Consider the following 17,609-nt stretch of genomic DNA (forward strand, 5'->3'; position numbering starts at 1 on the left):
GATTTAATTGGACTTCCTTACTTCTGTCACCAGACTTTCCTGCAGCTTTGATGCTAAAAGAAGCACTTACCTAACACATCTCTGCACTGGCCTGCCATGCTTTTAAGAATATATGCTGCTGCTAGCTAAGACTAGTTTTTTTATTGTAACAGCAAGAAGACAGAAGTTAAAAACTTTCAAAGCAGAGTATGCTGCAAGACAGGACAGAGGCTGTAACTCCTCAATAGACTAAAAGCTGATTTTCAGTTCGGGCAAAGTAGAATAGATAGTATCAGGTGTGAGTATAAAATCAACCTCAAAATCCAAACTCCCTCATTTCCCCAGGCAAGTAAAAGATTTAAAACGTTGCTAACTATAGATTGATGACAAACTTTACCATGTCATACATCGGTAGGAAGGCTCTTACTTCACCTAAATCACAGATACATCAAGGTACTTGTTTTTCTAGGTCTTCAGAGACCGAGGACATAACATAATAAAATACACGGTGATATTTTTGAAAAGAGTTCAGAATGCTTACCACATCATGTAAATTGTTAAATTACTTAAATTTATCGGTAACTGCACAGGCAAATTCAAAACCTGAGTGACCGCCAGATCTGTACAGCACTTATTTATTTCTTTTCTTTCTGGACAAGATCTATACGAGATCTTGGAGTGAAAGGACAAATAAGAACTGCTTGGTTCAAAGAATGTATATTATATTGTTTGATGATCCTTGTACAGGTTCAAAAGAAATTTTATAGGGTACTACAAGCTATCAGTTTGTATTTTTTTGTGATTTTTAATTAAATCAAATATCTATAACACGAGGGCAGAATTCAAATTTAAATTTCATGTCATTGCAAAAAATAGTTTTAAGGAACAAAGGAAAAATTTTAAAAGAGGGGTCCTCTGCACAGTAGAAGATTCTTAATCTATACAAAAACAGTAAAATTGACTTAAGATACTGTTGGAAATACTGTATTTAAATGATCTTACCTAGTGCTACTAATTTATTTTAAATTACAGTCAATAGTTTTTAATTAGAAACACAAAACAAAATCATGCAAACAAAATCAGAGGAACCACAGTGATGTTTATTAATTTCCAGAAATACATTGTGTTGTAAAGAACTTTTCCTCCACTGTATAAAAGGATTGTTGGTTATTAAGTAACTGTTTCAGCTGTGTGTACTGTGAGTTTTCTCATGTTCTGTGGCAGCTATGATAAATTATCCCCAGAAACTAGCTGCATCCAAGCTTGACTTAATGTTGTGCATATTTTCTCGACGTTGTTTGGTATAAACGTTTGCCTCTCCTTTCTGTAGTCGTCGCCTCAGAGCAGACTTTTGCTGTTTCGTCAGCTGGCGTTTTATCTTCCTTTTCACCAGTTCCTACAAATAAACAAACAATTCAGTATCAGAACTTTTTGAAGATCGTTTAGTACTAAGACATATCATAATGACACTGTATCGTCAGTACTAACATGAACATGTGGTAGTAGTGAACCTGTCGAGAAGGCCACCATGCACTGAGCAGCTGGTGATCCACACCAGGGTTAACTCGAGTTTGCCCAGGCTTGCCCTGTGCTATGCTGCTCAGACTGTGTGGCCAGCAGGCCTGTGCTGGGCTGCACAAATCCCTTGGCCTGAAGCAAACTCAGTCAACTCCTTCCAGCTCCTTGTGACAGACGAGCCTGCAGGCAGCTTCCGCTTGGTACCAGTGATTACCACTGCTCTGTGGTCTTGCCTTTATCTAACAGAGCAGCAAGAAGTTCTCATAAGAACATCACCTCTGCTTGACAGTAGAAGTAGAGTTGTTTCCTTGTAAGAAAATCATATAATTATCTCAACTGAGAGAAAGGGGAGAACCTCTGCTACAGACAAGGTCTGCACTGTTGGTATGCGGTTTGGAGTCATGTTCAGGGCTCCAGCATTTGAAGGGGTGTAAGATCATCTGTGCTATTTTTTTTTAGTGTTAGCTCAAATAAAAAGCATCTTAGGTGATATCTTGCAGGGTTTAAGTGCCTTTCTTACAGGAATCATAATGAACCAGTACTTTTCAGTGCAAAATACATGTCTTCAACAAAAATGATAATGTCCTGTGCTTAAAGATTTGACAAACATCTTGTAAGTAGAAAAGGGACCAAGAGAGTATTTTATGCCCTACAATAATTACCGGGTTTGCGGCTACATTTTTTTAGCACCTTGATTTTACAATACTTGGATTACAAATGGTCTGAGTACAATTCTAACTGAAAACAACTCTATCACAAATGCGGCTAAGAGAGCAGCAGTCAGTGATGTGGAATCCCTCCTCTGCTTTTCACCTGCTGTGAGGCACTCTCCCATTAAGGTCAGGACTGCCCCTGAGCTCAGTGCAGCAGGAGGGCAGGAGGTGCTCCAGGCAGGCAGCAGCAGTTCCCCTGTGGCCTGTGAAGAGGCCCCTGGTGGAGCAGGCTGTCCCCCCTAACCCCTTGGGTCCCACAGGGAGCAGATCTCCACGCTGCAGCCCCCCCGTGGAGGAGCCCCCGGTGGAGCAGGTGGATGTGGCCTGGAGGAGGCTGCGGCCCATGGAGAGCCCCCGCAGGAGCAGGCCCCGGGCCGGAGCTGCAGCCCGTGGAGAGGAGCCCACGCAGGAGCAGGGGGTCTGGGGGGAGCTGCCGCCCACCCGTGGGGGACCTGTGCTGGAGCAGTTTGCTCCTTGTCCTTATCACAACCCACGCATATTTTTTATGTCGTCATGTTTTCTCCCCCTTTTTCCACCTGAGGATGGGGCTAAGAGAAGCATGGAGGAGCTAAGGTACCTACCGGTGCGAAATCACCACACAATTTAGTAACATTTCTTTTGCATTTACCCCAATTTCTGTTGCCTTGTTTTTTGTTTATCATACTGTCAGCTCAACTTCAGTGCAGCACATGAAGTAATAAGTTGGTAGTTAAGTCAGGAACCAGAAAGAATTATTTTGGCAAGTTACACTGTTTAAAAATTGCTGTTACTAATACAACTAAATTAAGAAAATACAAGGTAGTCAATAAATCCAGGTACCCAATCCTGACTTCAGTAGAAATACTGTAGTAATTACATAGTATTCACCTGAATAGTAGTTTCCTAAGCTTTACCACATGCAGGTTGACTATCAAAAATGTGAATAAAAAGAGTAGTATATGATCTGTCCTTCTTTCCTCAGAAATTTAGCAGAACTCAGTATTTAACCAAGAGCATTTTGGAAATTAAATCTGTGAATGCTCTTTAAAAATATTCCTGAAGAAATTCCTGTAGAAAGCTGATAAGAACTGGTTTAAACTGGTCCACTGATATTTTCCTTCTGTTAGTAGAGCAACTGTCATCCTCTGCTTTTTACAGGCAGAGCTCTGAAAGAAGGCTTCTCTACTTCTCCCACTTTGGTGGACAGATGACTTCCTTCACAGTTCATACAAGGCTTGCTAGAAGAAATTTTGCAATACAAATACCAGATATTTTCACTATGTAAAAATGTAAATTCACAAAATACTACTGCTCAACCACGGCATGCAAGTCTCACTAGTCTCTCCATCATCCTAAGCCTGACTGTAAGCAAAATGAATAAACATTTTTTTATTATTTAGATTTTTGCATAATTTGCATTATTTCCTATAATTAAATTACAGCAGTCCCTACAAAGATTTGTACAAGCACAACATGAAATTTCATTTTGTCTGGAATAGCTTATTGTCTGTAACTCATAAGGCTTTCTTTCTGGCACAGGCACCCAGCTATGACTGCACCTACTGCTATTACTACTATTGTTTATACATGCCCATATGAATTCCTTCTGTGTGTTTAATCTGGAAACCTCCTTATGTTTTAATATGTTTCTCCATTGAGAAAGCTGTATAAACAACAGAGAAGTGCTAGAAGCAATAACAGGCATTGGCTCTAAGCAGGTCAGTGGGACTTACTGCAGTGCCTTTTGTGTTTTTAGTTTTGCAATCACGTTCTTATGTTACAAATAGCTCATCATGCATATCCTTCCTTTCGTTCTAGTATTCAAAACTTCAAATAAGATTTAACAATGGGCAGAAACATTTTACTTAGCGTAAGAGCATGTAAATGCAAAGATTACACAAAGTAAATTGACACAGGATGTTTATGTGGCTGAATCTCTCAAAAGCTGCTTCTGCTTTTATCTTTCTTTTAGAACAGAATATTAGGTACTTAAATGCCATTTGAATATTTTAACAAGTTTGATGTGTCTGCCTACAGAAAAGAACACGCATTTGCTAAACAATCAGGAAGGTTTCTACAGTGAGTGACCACTGCTACCACCTACTGGTGTACAGAAATATAATTTCAAACAGAGATCTATAAGAGATTCCAAAATAAATCCTATACATTTAGGTTAGCAAACTGAAAGGGAAAAAATATATATTGTGTGGATCAGAAGCCAGGCAATTCCTAGCCGTCATCCTAGCTCTTCTTTACTTCATTTCATAATTCAAGGCTAATTCTTTTTCTCCTTAAGAAGATACAAGGCCATGTCCTACAGTGAGAACAGGGATGACCAACAAAGTCTCTCTCTTTCCTTCCCATGAAGTCCTGTAAAAATGTCTTAGACAACTTGCAAACATGCTGTTCCCTAACACATTTATTTATACATAAAACTGGCCTTTCTTACATTTAAAATTTAGATAAACTTGTTAAATTGTGATAGAGGTAGCCATACTGGGTAGTATGCTGAGTAGGGATGAAGAAAGATGTAAAATTCTGCCACAAAGTATTGGTTTATATAATGCTGAAAGTCAAATTCATATTGCCAAAGACACTACGACTACAATGAATTCATATATATGTTTCAGAAATGTGTTAAGAGATGTGTTAAAAAGACAGACGAAAAAAGGCCAAGGTAAATCTTTACTCAAGCATGCACATTTAAAATACACAAATATTAATTATGGGGAACAGAATTCATTTCTAGCAACAAAAACGAAATTCAAGTTGCTAATGCTCGAGTAGAGCTTTTGTGAAAGAGCAAAGAGCAACACAGGAAGTACAGCACTGGATGTAATTCACCTGTAAACACTTAGGAAGTATCAGACCTATTTTTCTGTGAGCAAGGAACTACAAACCAAAGAGGTACGCAGTAGTAATCAATTAAACACAGTTACTGCTAGAAGATATTTTTACAAATACCTACTAACAGCTACACAGCAAGACAGTATCAGAGTAAACTAGGTAATAATTACCAGTGGAATGGTTGAACAGCTCCCAACACTGCTGGCTGACGTACTTTTAGTTCTTGTTCTGTGCTCCGCAATATGAACCATACTGTCTTCATTTCTAAAATATGTAAATTAATGTTTTATTCAATTTAGTGAGATAAACATCATTTCCCTTTATGACCATCATGTTTTAGTCAATTTTTTGAGATATAATCAAAACTGCTAGCAGCACATTTGAGTACTACACAACATTTACATTTAAAATATTAACACTAGCTCAAAAAACACATATTATGACAGGAAGGATTATAGTGCAATAGCCACATATATACTACACAAAGTAGTGTAAGAAAAAGAAGCTTCAGAACACTAAAAAGATTAATTCAGATTCTGTAGACTGCCTAGGCATACAATTTCATGAAAAAGGAAAAATGCAAGAAGAAAAGAGGGTGTATGAACTTTGTATATGCATTCAGGTACATGGGGGAGGTTGCTAACTAATAGTTTGAATTTCATATAAAAAGGAGTTAGCCTAAAGGTAAGCAAGAATTTCCAAGTGTGTCAGTAAAGGCATTAAAAGCCAAATGGTATGACATTCAGGAAAATATATTTGAATAATATATTCCAAAGAGTTTGTTCTTGCTATTTTCAGCTGAGTGATGGGCAGAGGCTGAGAAAGAGCATTCTAATTATAAACTTATTCATAGAAGTCACTTAGCAGCAGCAGCATTTTAATATCAACTAATCTTTTACTCACATTATTACCAGAAATAAAGGAAGAAAATTTCACCACACTCCTAGACAGTAAATATAAGTATTTACCTGTAAGGCATCAATTCCTTATTTAAAGTTGACAAGTCAACCAGATCAGGGCATTCATCTTCGTTGTCCTTGCCACTGCAGCCCTCTCCTGGACCCGTCTGATTTTCATCAGCATTTTCAGGTATTCTTTTGTGCTCAGAAAATCCAATTGCACAACTCTCTGCATCTTCACTGGACTTCCAAAGCACAGGCTGCCCTTCAACCTTTTCTAAGGCTGAACTCAACTCTGACATACTCAGTCTTCGTGAATTTTCACTACTTTCAGTGGCTTCAGCATCTTTACTGTGATACAAGTCTTCAGAGGTTCTGCTTTCAGAAACCACTTCATATATGAAGTCTGCATTGTTTTCTTTATCTTGGCTGAGGATGTTGGCGTTACTTTCCGCATCTTCTACAAATTCCCTCTCCTCTGTTGTATGATCATCCTCATCAGAACCCACTGGGTAAAGCAGTTCATCATCTTCCTGCATTTCTTTTGTATAACCACTGGCAGCAATCTCTATGTCAAGAGAACTCTCTCTCCTGAGAGAAACAGAAGTGAGCTTTCTTTTAACATATCAAATCATTATGCTAGATTTTGGATTAAAAATACTATCAAGTTAGACTATAATTACCATGCTATTAACAAAGACAGTATACTCCATTGGAACATAGGCAACACATTACAGTGCAGGGCTTTGGGTAGTTAGCAGAATGTGGCTTGACAGAACCAAACTTTCATACAAGATGATTCCATCTCCATAATCAGCACTTACTGAAAGTAAACGATTTGATTTTAACAAATACAAAACTTAAATTATGCTTGTGCATACAGAGCAACGAAGGATACGTTGACACACACACAGACAATTCCCCTTTGAGAAAGGGCTCAGAGTGGTATAAAACCCTTTTAACTGAAGCAGCATTGCTCTTAAAATACATGAGAAAATAGTTTGCTTTTCAAAAGAGACAAATGACATTAGGAAGAGAACTTTGAGGATGATAATATTTGAAGAAGCAGCCACCACATGTACTAGCATTTTGAAAATTAAAATTGAAAACTAGATTAATACTTGATACACCAGGACTGTTACATATGGTCTTAAGAGTGAGAGAAACTAATTCTGCGTCACCGTAACATTTACGGCTTTTGGATGGATCTCCTTCCCTTAGCTGCAAGAGGTAAGACAAAGGAGACAGCAGAAGATTTTAAGACACGCTTCAGCTTTTGGAAACCACTTTTAGTAACTGCCAATGAAGACATGAAGACAATATGGATCCTTTTTACTGTAATAATGACAAAAATATTTCAAATTGCATTGTTAGTCTCTTTTTTCCCCTCTTCACTTCTCTTAAAAGCATCTCTCAGAGGCATCCATTTTTCTCATAAAACCAACATAACTACCATACCATGGGAGAACTAAGAGTCAGCTGGCATTTTTTACCTGATATCTTGGAATGATGGAAAGAGCTCACTCTCGTAGTTGAAGCGTTTCTTAAAGAACTCCTTTATGTGGTTAACATCTCTTGTCAAAATACCTGTTTAAAAAATACAGAATTGTACAAATGCAATAATCAAGGTAATTAAGTCTATTGGTATGACAAGCTTTTACTCTGCATTTCTTGTCTTTTATTTGAAAATTAACAACCATCAGTGATCCCAAGTGAAAAAGCATACGTCTAAGTATACATACGTAAATACAGATTATTTCTATTAATTTCTTAACTGAAAGAAATAATTTTATCTGAGAAGCAATTAATTACAAATTTATCCTAAGGAGTTTGCCACTCATTCATAAAACAAATAGCATTTGTAATGTATGGTGAAAACATTCGAATTTGAAGCAGGCGTATGAAATCACATCATGGTTGACTATTTGTTGGTATCAGCACTTAACTGATTTATTTTGCATTTTGCATACATCCTTAACTTTGTACATACCATTCATACCATACCATTTGGATGTGATGTTGATACCATCTGAGGGAAATCAACCATAGTGACATGATCATCATTATCCAGTATGGGATTAAATTCACTGAAATCCCCATGAATCAAACCATGATTGCCAAGTTTTACAATTAGATCCATTAATTCACTGTAGACAGCAGCAGGGTCTTCTATTTGGTGTACTTGGCATCTGGAAAGTTAAATAAAGAAGAAAATCTCCTGAACCCTGAAGGAATTAATTTAAAAATATAGACAAGGCACATGAGTTACATCTGACAGAATGACAGGGTAATTTGAGTCATAAGGGATCTCCAGAAGTTACTAGTCCAATGCTCTGCTCACAGCTGGGTCAATTCTGAGATTAGACGAGACTAATCAGAGCATTCCCAATGAGGGCTCGAAAGTTTCCAGGGATGGAGACATACTGTACAACCTCCGCCACACTGCCTCACTGTCCTCATGGGGAGAAACCTTCTCCTATCTCCAGGCTAAATCTCTCATTTTAACTAAAGCCCTTTGTCTCTTGACCTCCTACCACGCATGATGGTTATGCCACCTAATTTAAATAATAGATCCGCAAATTTTTATGTCTGGATTGTTCTAGGTAACTTAGGTCTTCCTGTATTCAAATACCTCACAAAAAACACATTTTCAAGACTAAGTTGGTGGTGAGGAAAAGCCAAAAAACAAACAAACAAACCTTAAAGCACTCCAGAATATACACCAGTAAAAGCAAAGTATATATTTTGCCCCAGAAGTGGGCAAAATACACATCACCTTATTTTTACAAGCAGAGTAAATAGGCAGCTGTCTCATTATACCAGGAACTGTCAAGAAGAAGCCATCATTTACAGCTATTTTGTGGTATATTTTGGCCTGAATGCAACACTATAGTGTTATGAGAATATATCAGTTGCACATACTAACAGAAAGCACAAGGGAATTCTAGCAGCTCTGTAATAGGCTGCTGTCGATATTTTCATATTGATAGCAAAATTAATTGGTGACATTTCTTATAGCCAGAGGTCTGTATCATAAACTATATCACTTGTTCTTTGAATTTGGAAGTGATCTAAGCTGGTATCTTCGGAGATAATTCTCATCTAGTACAGCATCTCCTTCAGGTTAAAACTGCAGAACAGGGAGAGCACGGCAAACCTCCCCTGCAGATGCCCACATGTAATTTTAAAGCTTTCTGTCTACAGGACAGATGTGGAACTATTTAACAAACAAAGGTAGGGAAACAGGATAAAGTCTTAAAAGGCACTTCTTCAATGTAACTCTTCAACTGTATACTTTGGGATTAATTACACTGAACCTTTATTATTGTACATGATATAGAGTATCAAATAGGTATTTTGCATTCTGCTATGGAAACAAAACAAGCCATTCATTCACATAAAATTCAACATTTTTTCATGTTTCTGGGTGTTGAACAACTGAAGAAAAGTAATCTTCCTTGAACAAAAAACAGAGCGTACATGGTGTTCAATGCACACAAATAAGTTAAAAAACAACACAGAAGTTCTAGAATGGCAAGTTCTGATCTTTCCTGAATCTTTACCACATCATGGATCATGAACTGGGGTCAGAACATGAAAGATATACAACTCAATACTGAATATCACCACTAACATATAGAACATACAATGTCTGTGTAGAAAATGGTTGTAGCACTAACCTCTGTATCACATCGCTCTTCTCTACGTATTCGTACTTAAAAAAAATTAAGTCTATTTCACCAGTCTCTTTGGACAAAGAAAATATCATTTTAGTTCTCCTTCTCTCACCAATTTCTCCAAATATAATGAGGCAGAACCCTAGCCATTGTGGGCCTGACAGCTTTACTCAGCATGGTCAGAATTGACTCATACGATAAGGAAAAATGCCATCCCTGCTGCCTTACTGAACCTATCATTGCTAGGGTTTCTGTAAAACAGAGACTTCAAGCTTCTAAACTTACAAAGGGTAGCCATCAAGGAGTTCCATAATAACTGCATGCCTGTTGTAGTCTACAGGTTTTGGAACACGAAATTCTCTGTCATACAAAGCCTGGAAAAAGACAACATATTGAAAAAATAAAAGATAACCGTTAAGAAAACATTACATACGTGACAAACTACAAATCTAAGATAAGCAGTATCATTGTGGAAGCAGCATCCTACGGATTATTCAAGTGCTAACTGTAAAAATCAAATCATGTGCTTAAGAAGGAAGAGCAATCTGAACTTTCACTACTAAATATGCTTCTTTATTTTCCAGAGTTTAGTTATCCTGCATGTGGCAGGAAAACACAATGGAATAGAAAAACAGCAGAATCGTATCTGGTCTGTTAGCTTAAGAAACCACCAGCAGATAATTGGGAATAGGGTGTTAGAAAAAGGTTCCACAGTTCTTGTAAATACAGTTTGGCCTGGTCAGGTAATCCACACTCAGCTTCAGTAAGACAGAAGTTTCTTCTTAAATATTAATATCCAGTATTACACTACATTAAAAATTAACTAAAGGTAGGCCACAGTATTTTGTAGCTCTGTTAGCTTGCTCTAACCATATTTACCAAATCATTCACTTGATTCATAGAATGGCTCAGGTTGGAAGTAACCTTGAAGACCACCTGGTTCCACCCCTTCTGCCATGGGCAGGAACACCTCCACTAGACCAGGCTGCTTAAAGCCCCATCCAACCTGGCCGTGAACACCTCCAGGGATGGGGCATCCACAGCTTCTCTGGGCAGCCTGTGCCAGTGCCTCACCACCCTGAGCAAAGAATTTCCTCCTAATATCTAATCTAAATATACCATTATTTTAGTTTAAAACTGTTACTCCTTGTCCTATCACAACACTCCCTGAAAAAGAGTCCCTCCCCAGCTTTCCAGAAGGCCCCCTTTAAGTAGCTATTAGCATTCCCTTAAGCCTTCTCTTCTCCAAGCTAAATAACCCCAACTCTGGCCTTTCTTCACAGGAGAGGTGCTCCACCCCTCTGATCATCCTTGTAGCCCTCCTCTGGACCTGCTCTAACAGCCCCACGTGCTTCTTGTGCTGGGGGCCCCAGACCTGGATGCAGCACTCCAAGTGGGGCCTCACAAGGGCAAAGCAGAGGGAGACAATCCCCTCCCTCCACCTGCTGGCCACACCTCTGCTCACGCAGCTCAGGATGCAGTTGGCCTTCTGGGCTGCAAGCACACACTGCTGGCTCATGTCGAGCTTTTCATCCACCAGAACTCCTAAGTCCTTCTCTGCAGGGGTGCTCCCAGTGAGCTCTCCTCCCAGTTTGAAACTTACTGCTTACAGCCCTAACAAATACTCTGTAATTATGTTTGTGGAAGTAATCTAAATTGACAAGACTAAAATACCACTAGATATTTCACGAATTTTCCCTAGCATATAGGAATGTTCTTCATTGCTTTTCTAAGACAAGGTTAAGTGAAATGACGCCAGTTTATTTACTGCCTTTATTAAGATTCAGATGACTGGACAGCTTCACCTGAAATTTCATGGAAATTGCTTCAGTTCCATATGACTTCCACGGCAAAGTTTGATTTTATCACTTGAAAGTATACAAGACACATTAGCACTGTCATTCTCTGAAATGCATAATTTAAGTCCACTAGAAAAAAAAAAAGCATAAATCCTACCAGTATTGCAAATACGAAGTGATGAGAAGATAATCTGAGAAGTACGTTCCAGTCTATCACATCCTTGTTAGTATGCTGCAAACAACTACCTACATTCATGTAGGCAAACTCCTTCATGGCTGCTAGCCGATATAAATACAGCCATGACATTTTGTGTCTGTGCTTATGGCAGTCATGCTTATTTTTCAGGCTGTGAAAGGAAGTTCTTCCAAGCCTGTGTTGTTTCATTGCAAACTGCTGTTTGTCTTCATTTGCAACAATATAAATATCTAGGAGAGAAAACAGCAGCATAGATCTGATAAATAAATGGTATCTGACAGGTATATAATGAAACAGTGCAGTGAGAAATCTTACTTGACTTCTCATAACTGCTATTTCTGGAATGGCAACTACACTTCTTCTAACAGAAAAGACAACTAAACTTGTATATTATACATTAAAGATCCAAATAAGAAGAAATTATTGTTGAAGATATGCTGCTCCATTAGTAGAAATATCTATCTGATCTGAAACGTCTTTCAGACTACGAGATAAGAAGTAACTGAAATGAAGAACTCAGATGATTCAAATTCTCTGACTTACCGTTCCTATACTCAGGATAGACAAGCACAGACCAAATCAAAGCTCCCCCAAAAGGGAAACACAGGGCAAATGCTGAACTCCAGTGGTTTTAATAACACACTGGAAAAGACCTCTTTCGACTGGACAGAAAACTCAAAGGACCTCTTACTTCAAGCAGTGTTAGCAATTAGCTAATGTTTCATTCCTACTATTTGTCCTCAGTAATCCTCTGCTCATTCTTTAATGACAAAAGACATGCTGTGCCAAATCACAATCAACATATGAGCACGAGAAAACAAGATAGCACTCCAATAGTTTGGACTGCATATTACTTTTTTTTTTTTTTAGGTGGGATGAAAAATCTGATGTTAATCTTTTTGACGGAAGGCTTCAAAATTCTTTGCAAGGCATGAGACAACTGCCACCTGTCTGCAAAATACCTTTTAAGGAATCATCCAAGAATTGTACGAAATGTTCAGAGTAGAACAACACTTGTGGAAAAATTCAAATGCAGTCAAAAGACTCGCACAGAACTCCAAGCGACCCATAAATTTTGGTGTTTGACAGATTAACTGATATGACTATCCAAAGGGAAATTCACCAAGTTTCCAACAAAACATCAGCAAAAATACAGACATGTTTCCTCTAAAAAAATTAAATACTGAAAACATTTTTTTAATTACCTGATTCTTTGCCAACACCCATCTGGTTTCCAACAGAACTGATGACTTGCCGGGAAGACAGAGTTCTCAAGGCAAGGTAATCGTATCCTGCATTAGTTAACTGATAGCCCTGGACCGCTAGATAAAAATAAATTACACAACATTTAATTCCATATTATGGATACATTTCTTTTAAAAGAACTTCTCGTTTTGGTCTCTCTTCTTTTTTCTGCTTATGCTACACAACACCCAAATAGTATTTTTACTGTCGGCTAGTATCAACCCAACTTGACAGTAAGTTTAAATTCCTGCATGCCTTATGAAAATTAAATGGATAAAAGGTAGACATTTTGTTAACCCCTTGCTAATGCAAGCAATGACAGTACTTCAAACAGCATGGGATTACTCTGAAGGATGATTACTTAGGAGACACTGCAAGGATTCAGGATTGTTTTAAAGACCTAAACCAAGGCTTAATGCTCTGAAAAATGGAGACTAAAAGGAGATGAATTTCATGAAGACTCCCACATTACGCTTGCAAAGCCAGATGGCAGTGCAAGACTGAAGGAAATCCAACACTACTAACACAATGGGACAGAATAAGTACTAATTTAGTGATTGTTTCTGACTGGGTGAAGGTATAAGGCTTTTGCAGTCTGTTCCAGTTTGTCTGCTCTAAGACTGTAACACATTTGGCTTGATTCCTACATGACCTTGAATATTATATTAGCTAACAATTATTTAGGTTTTCCATTAATTTGTTGACTGAGCAAAAAATCCTTAACTGTTCCTTTCTTTTTGGCTGGCATCTTTCTTGGCACCAGCAGTTCAGAAATCAGCAACACTGTTTGTTGCTGAAAGAATTCACATTCCCAAGCTAGGCCCAAGACAAGATGAGGCTAGCAAATGCTCTGGATACTTGAATGTACCAAGCTAAGCTATAATACTTCCGCCAAGCTATGGTGCTGAAAAACTGGGAGGAACAAGAGAAGGATCCCAACGCAAAAAAACAAACTCACTTTCAGTCCGTTCATAAGCCAGGAGCTGGTGCTTCCCCAGCTCTCTCAGAATCCTGTTACAGCCGCCGTGCTTCAGGCTGGCGATGGGCGTGACCAAGCTGGCAGGAACTATCTCGTGGTTCTTCATGCCCATTTCCACCTAGCAGGGCAAGCGAACAACGGATCGGTTAGCTCAGAAGGGGAGCTTACGGGTGGCACAGCGCCAGATCACCCCAGAGACTGAACTTATCGCCTCCCCCCGGGGCCGGGCCGGGCCTTGCCTTGCCTTCCCCTGAAGTGCTGCCCGCTCAGGTACCGCAGCACGGCCACGTTCAGCTTCCCCATGGCGGCCGCACCCTCACCCTCAGCGCAAGCCTGACGGGCCTCACGCGGACACACCGCGCATGCGCATCCCCCCTCCCCCGCTCTACTGCTCCGCCCGAACCGGCGGAGCCCGTTTTGGGTCCTGGCAGCTGCATATAGACGCGTGTCCTCGGATGGATCTTCGCACACGGAGCTGGTAACAAGGTCACTAACGACTCAAAATCGAGAGAGCATAAGTCTCTACCCCTTGGTGATGGCTTAACACCTCGCTCTACTCTAAAGGAGTTAATTGAGTTGCGTGTGCATCTGCCCAGACCGACTCCAGTGGGAACACCACCCACGGCACGAACCATCGAGAGAACTGCCCCCGGCTGCAACTGCGCCTGCGCGGCGCCCGGCCACAGCCATGGGGCTGTGTGGGGGAAGGCTCCCAGTGCGCCTGCGCCTGGCAGCCCCGCTCAGTGCGCACGCAGAGGGGAGTGGGGGCGGGCCGTTTCGAGCCCCGGAGGCTGCGTGTTCGAGTCCCGGGAGCGGCGTGCTCGAGCTCCAGGAGCCGCCGGTTCGAATCCTTGCGGCGGACACAGGCCGTGAAGTGCGGCCTTTGCTGAGGAATCCCGTTATTGTTATAAGTAATACTGGGACCTAATGAGGTGGAAATACAGCTGCAGCTATTCCATCTGTGTGTTGTTAGGTGGCAATACTTAGAACCAAATCATGTCTAACGTGCAGTGTGACGTTGCTCACAGAGGCTGTTTTTTTGATATATGTTGTTAAGGTTAAGTCTGTCTGCACCAGTTAATGTGAAAATGCCCAGCAATGTTTCTGAGGGCTCTCAAAATTTGCTTCTTACATTACAGTTTGAATATACCACCTATTGAGGAATCTTTATGTGCTTTCATAAATATGATACCTATGTTTGTATTTCAGAAAGAATCCCATTTACCCCGGATGGTTTAGGGCAGCACCCCAGGCTGTGCAATTTATGGCCCTGAGGCTGGTGACATCTGTCTCTCTCTCTCCACAGACAGCCTCTGGTGTCCTGCCCATCAGTAGTCCCTTCAGATAGGGCACTACGGCTGCCTGGTACTGAGCCACCTTGCTTTCCCCAAGCCTGCCTAGGGAAAGGCGGAGGACCACCTTCTGTCATTTTCAAAGATGTATATGTGGTTAGCATGCTTAGCAGTGGGCAGTTTGACCTCTGATGGCTCCTCACAACTTCCAGTTCAAAATGTTATGTGTGGTTTTAAATAATACTAAGGAGCCACGGAGGAAATCATGAAGAATGCTAAATACACCACCACTTAAGAGTGTCCAAAACCAGCCTAGATGTTATTGTAAATCCTATGTAGCATGATCCCCTAAAAACTGTCATAGTAAGTATCAGCAGATGTTTATCAAGCTTTTTTTTTTTTTTTTTAAAAAAAAAAAAGACCCAAAAGCAGTTTGCTGGGGGTGATTCTCCCCCTCTGCTCTGCTCTCATGAGACCCCACCTGGAGCACTGTGTTCAGCTCTGGGGCCCCCAGCCCAAGAAGGACATGGACGTATTGGAACAGGTCCAACAGAGAGCCGTGAGGATGATCAGGGGTCTGCAGCACCTCTCCTACGAAGACAGAGAGAGCTGGGGCTGTTCAGCCTGGAGAAGAGAAGGTTATGGTGATACTTTATTGTGACCTTTCAATACGTAAAGGGGGGTTTATAAGAACGACAGAGAAACGCTTTTTACAGGACTGTGACTAAGAAGCCATGGTTTTAAATTGAGGGTAGATTTAGACTGGATATAAGGATGAAATTTTTCACAATGACAGGTGGTGAGACATGGGAACAGGTTGCCCTCAGAAGTTGTGGATGCCTCATCACTGGAAGTGAAACTGGATGCAGCTTTTTGCAACCTGATCTTAGTGAAAGATAGCCCTGCCCATAGGAGAGGGTTGGACTAGATGATCCTTATGTGCCCCTTCCAACCCAATCCCTTATATGATGCCACGAAATAATTAATCAGCTTTTGTTCTGTTCCTATATTTACTGGAACAGAACTATTTGTTCAGGGCAGTTCTTGATTCATTCTAAGTCTTTTTTTTTTTTTTCCAAAGACTTTTTGCTGCTTGCTAGATCTGTATTTGTTACTGTGCCTTTGTGCCACCTTGCATGCAGGTCTTTTTTGCGAGCATGCAGATGGACAGAGCTGTCAGCTAAAAGGTTTTTAGTGCCTTACAGTGCTCAGGTGTAGAGTCAGGAGAGCTTGGTAACTGATGATGCATATGCTACGTGTGTTGGAGGCTGCAGCATGTGAACCGCTGCCTCTGGGGGGCGGTTGTGTTTTAGAAAAAAGTAGACAAAACTGAAGTGTTTTCTGGTGGTGGTTGTTTTTTCCCCCTCCCTCCTGCAAGATGGCATGGCAGAGAAATTATTTTCTGGTTTCTCATGTAGGTCCTCATGTAGTCCTTCAATAAGGAGTCTTTTAGGACTAGTCTATAAGGACTAATTAGTCTATAAGGACTAATCTGTATGTTGGACATCCAACCATTCTCAGTGTTTTAAGCTATTACTCTGTGAAACACAGAGTGTAATTAGGAGTTATTTAACTACATCAGTTTTCTCAATTTTGGTAGTACACTTCCAGGAAAACATTAAAAGAGATGCATAAGAGATGAAATACTTGTTAGCCAGTTAATGTGAATAATGTACTTGGCTTAAATGTGTAGTTCATTTGTTTGTTTGTTTGTTTTTACTTTGTCCATGTTCTCACATGACGTGATAAAGAGTGACATATCCTGAATTGCTGTCTGGTGTATTTTGAGCAAGGTTTTCTAGCAGCCTTGCAAGATAAGGTAATTCTATAAAATATTTCTGCTAGAAACACGAGGAATATGTGACTGCAACGTGAGTATCCAAATGAGGTAACGCAATGCAAAAAGAAGGGGGATGTTGACTCCCTGTATAATTAGCTAATTAAGAGGCTGGCTCTTTCAATACATGCATAATATAGTGGACAGTAAGACTATCCAAGATATTCTTGGCTCTTAACAAGGAATAGTAACAAAAAATGTCCTCCATTCTGTCTCATGTAGGAGCTACTGCCACTTTTGTTTGGGTTTCTAATTTGCAACAGATCTCACTATATAATCTTAATAAAGCATCTCTTTTTTTGCATCCTGGACGTGCAAGGAGGCATCTGGAAAGTTGAATTTGTGAAATTAGATCTTAACTTTCAGCATGAACAGATGAACAGTAAAAAAAAAAAAAAAAAAAAGGAAAGTGCTTAAAATTTGGTGTGATCTTAAAGTCAGAAGTTTAACCACGAAACTTCTGTGGAAGTCTGTGCTGGTGTAACTATTAATAAGCACTGTAAAAAATACAGTTATTTTTGACTGGTCAGTATACTTCTAAGGACCTGGCTGACATCATGAAGAATACACATAATACATTCCATTTTTTATATTTTTAAGCATTATAGCTTTCACCCATTTTATATGCACACGTGTATATGTGTATGTA

At 39.9% G+C, this 17,609-nt stretch overlaps 1 protein-coding gene across 4 annotated transcripts; it reads right to left on the reverse strand.

The window, feature by feature from the left end:
* Positions 1-1,058: 1,058 nt before the first annotated feature.
* RIOK2 (RIO kinase 2) lies at positions 1,059-14,469 on the reverse strand. 4 transcript variants are annotated; one of them, XM_048051101.2, is made up of 10 exons: positions 14,152-14,469; positions 13,811-13,949; positions 12,813-12,929; positions 11,569-11,837; positions 9,898-9,986; positions 7,940-8,124; positions 7,429-7,522; positions 6,005-6,526; positions 5,207-5,300; positions 1,059-1,375 (listed from the first exon to the last, which is right to left on the reverse strand). In XM_048051101.2, exons 1-10 carry the CDS (start codon positions 14,464-14,466, stop codon positions 1,214-1,216), a joined length of 1,986 nt encoding a protein of 661 aa, XP_047907058.2. In that variant the 5' UTR covers positions 14,467-14,469; the 3' UTR covers positions 1,059-1,213. The 4 variants fall into 4 exon arrangements, with proteins under 4 accessions (XP_047907058.2, XP_047907060.2, XP_047907059.2 ...); XM_048051103.2 differs by having other exon boundaries at positions 14,076-14,225; XM_048051102.2 differs by having other exon boundaries at positions 14,071-14,224.
* Positions 14,470-17,609: the final 3,140 nt, after the last annotated feature.

The sequence above is a fragment of the Anser cygnoides genome, chromosome Z, assembly GCF_040182565.1.
Source record: "Anser cygnoides isolate HZ-2024a breed goose chromosome Z, Taihu_goose_T2T_genome, whole genome shotgun sequence".
Taxonomy (NCBI): Eukaryota; Metazoa; Chordata; class Aves; order Anseriformes; family Anatidae; genus Anser; species Anser cygnoides.